The following is a 6,202-nucleotide window of genomic DNA, read 5'->3' as shown; positions in this document are numbered from 1 at the left end:
GCATAATGAGTGATTTATAAGCATTTGTTTGAGGCCGGGTCCTTTTTGCTCTGTAAACTCGTAAGTGTGATAGGCTTCTGAACACAACACAAGGGTTAAGGTACTGAAAATGTGTGTGTGTGTGTGTGTGTGTGTGTGTGTACCTGTGGTATTGTGCTTGAAGGAACTGGAACTCGTCCTTGATGCGGTCGCACGAGTCTGACGTTGTGAACTTCAGCTGCTGCGATGAAGCCTGGAACGGAAGCAATTTATGTCGGTCAATCGCATTATTCAGAAAACGTGTCGCAGCATCAGCTGGGCATCCGGGGGGCGGACCAGCGCTGCCATTTCAATGCCAAGACCAGAAAAATCCGGCCAAAACAGATGCGGCTTTCTAAACATAGGGAATTTTGTAATCAAGAGTGGATTCAAGTGTACTGTATAAAAAGCAGCAAATGAAATCTCGAAGGCTTACTGCAACATTCAAAACTCATAATTTAGAAGGCGTCTGTCATGTCTGGAGCACGACACCACCCGAGGTTTTTGAATTACATGCATTCCGCTTGCAGGTGAGCTTATTTCCCTAGTGTGGGGGCCACACCTGTAGGGAAAATGCAGATGTTATTGGAACCGTTTTGCGCTTTTCAGGGTGGATTTTTCCTAGACTTGGTGATATGTTGGCGGTTTTCCCAATAAGCAACTGCCATACTCAAATTTTAATGAATACAGGCCTTTCAGCTTTCAATGCAATTCTGAAAAAAAAAAAGAAAACCGAGGAAGATCTCTGCTATCGCCAATGTTTCAGATTCTGGCTACTGAAAATGAACACTAGAAATGTGCATTTTGGTCATTTCGACAGTAGAATTAACTTGCGTTTTCTGGGTAGGATGAGGGTTAGCAATGAGCAAGCTTTTTGATTAGTCCAGGTAGACATGAGTCAAATGAGCTCGAACCTTTGGTCAGAGCGAGGAGTGAATTAACATGTTGTAATTTATTTTATTTTTTTCCATTAAAACAATATTTCAAGTTTTGGTATAGACCACATTAAAGAGTTTTTTTTATTATTATTTTTTTTTAAGTATAGCTTTTTTAATTTTTAGTATAAATGAGACACTATTATAGTTTTTAATTAATATTTTGAATTTGGTTTAATTTTTTAATTTTCAATTTTAGTTTTATTTAAAGTTTTAGCAATTTCTGTTGAGTGCTTTGTCAATTTTTTATATATATCTACATAGTTTTATATTCATTTTCATTTCAGTTGTACTTTTATTTACTGGCAACTTGCTGAAAAAAGTTTGTTAACATTTATTTTATATAAATCAACTATTTTTTTCCCCATAGCTTTAGGTTTTTATAATCATGCTGTTTTGAATTCAACAATATGACATGAACATGACTAACATAAATAAAAAAATTAAATTAAAAACAATAATAGAAATTACACAGAATTTATTATTATTATTATTTCCAGCATCAAAGGATTTTAAAATTGATATTTTTACAATGGATTTTTGGCTGGTATATTTGGCTTTTCAGTACTGTTTTGCTAGCATATTTAGTATAAAATAATAATATATAATGTTAATAATAATATAATATAATAATATATTATGTTTTTATTATTATCATTATTATTATTAATAATAATAATAATAATAATAATAATAGTAATAATAATGGGTTTTCAGGTTTGATCCTATAGTCCCATAAATAAAGAGAAGCAAAGATAACAAGAGACACACAAAAGAGACACAAATTCGGACACTTGTCATCCATCAGAATGCAGGACTTGTTTTTTTTTTTTATTGGGTGCTCTGATCTCTTCTGAACAATCGAGCAGCTGATTCATCATGTTATTTTCAAAATTGCCAACCTGTTCTTGACTCCTTTCGAGTGTTTGCGTTTTTCCGTTTCAAAAATCCCGAGCCACTCTGCGGGTGAGAGCTCGACGGATGAAATTCTCAGTACGAGCGGACCAACCTTTAACACAAACTGTGTACTTAGCCCGAGCGCTCTGTGCTCCGCTGCATATGAAAGAGAGGCTTGTGTCAACAGCGAGCACTTAGTGCCCAAACAGTCAATCTTTTTCAGACGCCGCTAACAGTAGCCCTCACATCTCTGCGTGGCTACAGGAGATACAGTTTCTTTAGGGAATGCTGGGGAACGGGGCCGATTGGGAATGTGTTTGAGTCGACGGCTCTTGGTGGAGCGTCCGGTGACGGGGTGTTACGTACACACAATACTTGCTTTCAACGGCGGCCATGTTGACCTGCTTGCTACACCGTAACGTCATCTGGACTGTTTAAGCAGGCACTGAACACTGTTAGCTGTTTGCTTAACAGAGAGAGCATTTTAAAACTGTGATTAATACATTAATACAAGTGTGCCAGTCCTAAAGAAGTTAATACTGAGCAGAATTGACCGTTAGCAAAGAGCTTGATTGACAGGCGATCTGACCAATAATAACGATGAATCCGTCATCTTGTCCGACAAACAAATCAGACAGGAGAGTAGATTAACTTCGGTGGACTTAAACGTGAAAAATAGTGTGTATTGTTGTCTTTCTGCTTTAAGAAAATATGAAAAGACGATCGGTTCACGTGCCGCTTGAACTGAGGCAATACAGCGATCTGTAACGGCACATTACAGAGACACAAAACGGTATTTATTGTCTGAATTTCTTTGCTCTGCGATGTATTTTTTACTGCGTGAGAACATGGTGTGTAGTGTGAGAGAGGCATGGCTTGTCAGACATAGCAACAGTAACTGAAGCTCTAAACACACTGCACGATTTTCGGCTGTCCCAGACGAAAGATTAGCATCATGAAACAATCGTGGCGATATCTGTGATTGTGGCTCCTAATCAGTGATCCTACGTCGTACAGTGAGAGAGGTTCCAAGATGGCCGTTGTCACGGTCTTGCGACCAAAGATAGCCTACGATACAGTGCGATCATCTCACAGTGTGCTTGCTGGTACGATACACGTTTACTGATCAACCAATAAAAACGCGACATGAAATCAACGTGACATGGCGCTAAAACATAAAACTGCTTACCTCAAGCTCTTATCCCTTCCTCTTTCGCCGCTTCCACTTTTTTTCAGCACACATAAAAAATACAACTGCTAAAGTGTGATTTATCATGCTCTTTTTGTTTACCACTAGCGCATGCTGATGACATTTTATTCTACTATAGTAACGTGCGTCTTAGCCTACGAGTCAATAGGTGTCATCATCGTACAGTCTACACACATCGTAGCCAAGTTTATTAGATCCATGTCGCACAGTGTGACATGCAGTGATCTTATAGGATTGCTAAAGTCGTGCGGTGTGTTTTGGGCTTAAGGAGGATGGGGTCAATTATGGTGATTTTTTTGTAATGACTCTGAACTTTGTTGCTTTGACATTTAAGTGACATGCTTATTCAAAGCAACTTTAAGGACGCTTATTACAAAGTCAATCGTTTATAAAATAACCTGGAGTTAAATGACTGGTTCAAGTGTACAGTGGTGACTTAGATTTATTCATTTTCTAGATGCTTAAAATCATTTTAAATTAAGTAAATGAACTCTGTAAAATGTAATCTTTAGCAAATAAATATCAAAATAAATATCTTTCTACCATCTATCATCTTTCATAATGTATATTATTATTTTGTTTTATTTTATGTTATTTCATTATTTCATATTTTATTTTATTTTTATGTATTATTTTATTTAGGACCAAATAGTTAGTTAGTTTGTATGTTTGTTTGTAGAATGAACGAACGAACGAACGAATGAATGCTATAACATTTCTATACTGGCCTATCAGTTAATATATTGAGACCTCTTTCTTTCTTTATTTCTTTCTCTCTCAATTCAATTCAATTCAATATGCAACCCTCTACATATACACATATATATATATATATATATATATATATATATATATACAAATATGTATATGTAAAATACTATATACACCCCTCTATATATACACATATATATATATATATATATATATATATATATATATACAAATATGTATATGTGACTAAATCCTCACTCTAGGCGACTAAATTATGTCTAATATTAGCCAGTGGCTAATAAATTCTCAGATTTTACTCGCCAGTGTGTGAGTTGGAGGCTAAGTATAAGTTTAGCATATATTTTCACTCACCGAACTCTGACTGAGCGCTTCAGAGTTTCACTCTCCATCAAGCGATCTGTGCTATGTTTCAGTTCATCTCAAAGGATGCGCAGCACACCTGCATTTGACGTACCGTAAACTGTGTAACGGCGCACGACTCGCCGTCGCTTTGGTGAGAGCAGAGCGAGCGAGAGAGTCTTACATGCATGCATAATTGACACGCTACATGTAAACGATATTCTTTGTTATATTTTGTATTATTGAGTTCCTTTGTAATTCTTCAGCTTTTAAGAACTGCCGAGTTCTCCGCTAGTGGGCGGAACTAATGCGCAAACGACAATCTCACTGGCTGGTGCTCACTTATTATCGTCCCTGTTTTGATTTCAGCAAATCAGTTCGAGCGAACGCACACAACCTGATTAATATTCATGAATCCAGCAGCTCGTTAATCCTTAGTGAGTTTTATACCGTTCTTATTAGTAGAATTCGTATTATTATTATTATCGTCTTATCAGTATTATTGTTAGTTTTTTCCCATTTTTTTTTTTTTTACAGAAACACTGAATGACCAAAAAAGCACCACCACCAGTCTTAAATGTCTATGCATTCATACATGGTTACCAAGTTTTAATTCTAATTACTAAAGTTCAATCATTAAATAATACTTGATTAACACAATATCATATTATAATGCTTTTATAAACTAAAAAATGTATTAGCCAATGGCGATTCAATTGCCAAGGTATGTGCTTTATTGGCATGACAATTGTTACAATGTATTGCCAAAGCATAGTGTTTACATTGAATCTAGAACAGATATGTATTTAAAAATAATAATAATAATTAATAATAAATACATAAATAAATACATACATGTATATATATAATTAAACAAAATAGAACAAATCAATTCTTTGAATTCCAGAATTCTATGAACAATTTAAAATTCAGTGTGGTGTGTGTGCAGGGCTCTACAGTGCGACCATTTCAATCGCATTTGCAACTGAAAACTACTGCGTGTGACTATGAAAAAATATTTACGAGCACCAGTGCGACTGACCAGATCATCATATTTGTGATTGCGCTCAGGGGAGTTTCAAAGGTTTCTACGTGTTTTTGCAGTGTTGAGTAATTCATCACAGACATATCTCACGAATCCTTTCATAAGCAAAGTGTAGACAGGTGAGGGTGTAAATAAGAGATTCATTGTGCAGTGTAGAGAGCTTCGTTGATTATAAATTTGAGATCGCGATGAACTAAGATGAGTGACAGCTTATAATGATTTTTAATGGAATTTGTAAATGTGATACTGATTTAATACAACAGTTCAATAACCGAAGTTAATATTAAGTAACTTACATTGTCTGACTATAACACTATTGCCTGATTTTGCTCTATTTTGTCATCGAAAATAGTTTGAAACAAAGACACAGCTGAGCCGCTGCACGTCTCCATTCAAACACAGCGGTGTTTTGTTTATGAATGTGCGTTTTTAAATAAATCTAGTTAGTCAATGATTCATGATTACCTATTCATAAAGACAGTCACTTGCTTCATTCCTGAATGAATCAGCCGTTCTTAAGAATCAATTGAATGAATGATTCAGTGATAAAATGAGTGACTTGCCGCCACCTGCTGGCAGTTTTAGTTTCATTTTTAAAGTATCTTTTCAGTTATTTAAATCATTTAATATTTCTATATTAAAATTTTTATATTTAAAGCATTATGGATTTAATTGCACTCATGCCACCTCTGAGTCACATTAAATGTCTGAAAATACACCAACAAGCCACGTTTGTGTTCTTCTGTGCCACCTCTGTACAAATTAATTTTGTTAATACTGATTTCATTTGATTGGTATCTTATTCTTCTTATTCTACTTGTTCTTATTCTGTCGCTTTAATTAGAATGTTTAAAAAGCTTATAAAATATAATTTTCTTAAAATTTGACATAAAAGATGACACTTTTAATAAAGTTAGAAAAATGCCATTACAAAGGTAAAAACAAAATTCCACTGTAAATCACTTTAAGGAGTCAAATATCACCTCGTAATGGGAAGGCTACTTTTTGATAAAATTTTGGATTATT

General features: G+C 34.9%; 1 protein-coding gene across 1 annotated transcript in view; it reads right to left on the bottom strand.

Annotated features, from left to right (window-relative positions):
• LOC107676942 (amino-terminal enhancer of split-like) overlaps positions 1-6,202 on the bottom strand; it is a 42,070-nt gene that overhangs the window by 14,148 nt on the left and 21,720 nt on the right. The window contains exon 2 of the mRNA XM_016471686.1: positions 144-232. Within this exon, the coding sequence (XP_016327172.1) occupies positions 144-232 (89 nt within the window). The remainder of the gene's footprint in view (positions 1-143; positions 233-6,202) is intronic.

Source organism: Sinocyclocheilus anshuiensis, unplaced genomic scaffold, assembly GCF_001515605.1.
Source record: "Sinocyclocheilus anshuiensis isolate Anshui unplaced genomic scaffold, SAMN03320099.WGS_v1.1 scaffold420, whole genome shotgun sequence".
NCBI classification, from domain to species: domain Eukaryota; kingdom Metazoa; phylum Chordata; class Actinopteri; order Cypriniformes; family Cyprinidae; genus Sinocyclocheilus; species Sinocyclocheilus anshuiensis.
Note: the sequence above shows the minus strand (reverse complement) of the source record. Positions and strands in the feature narration are given on the sequence as shown.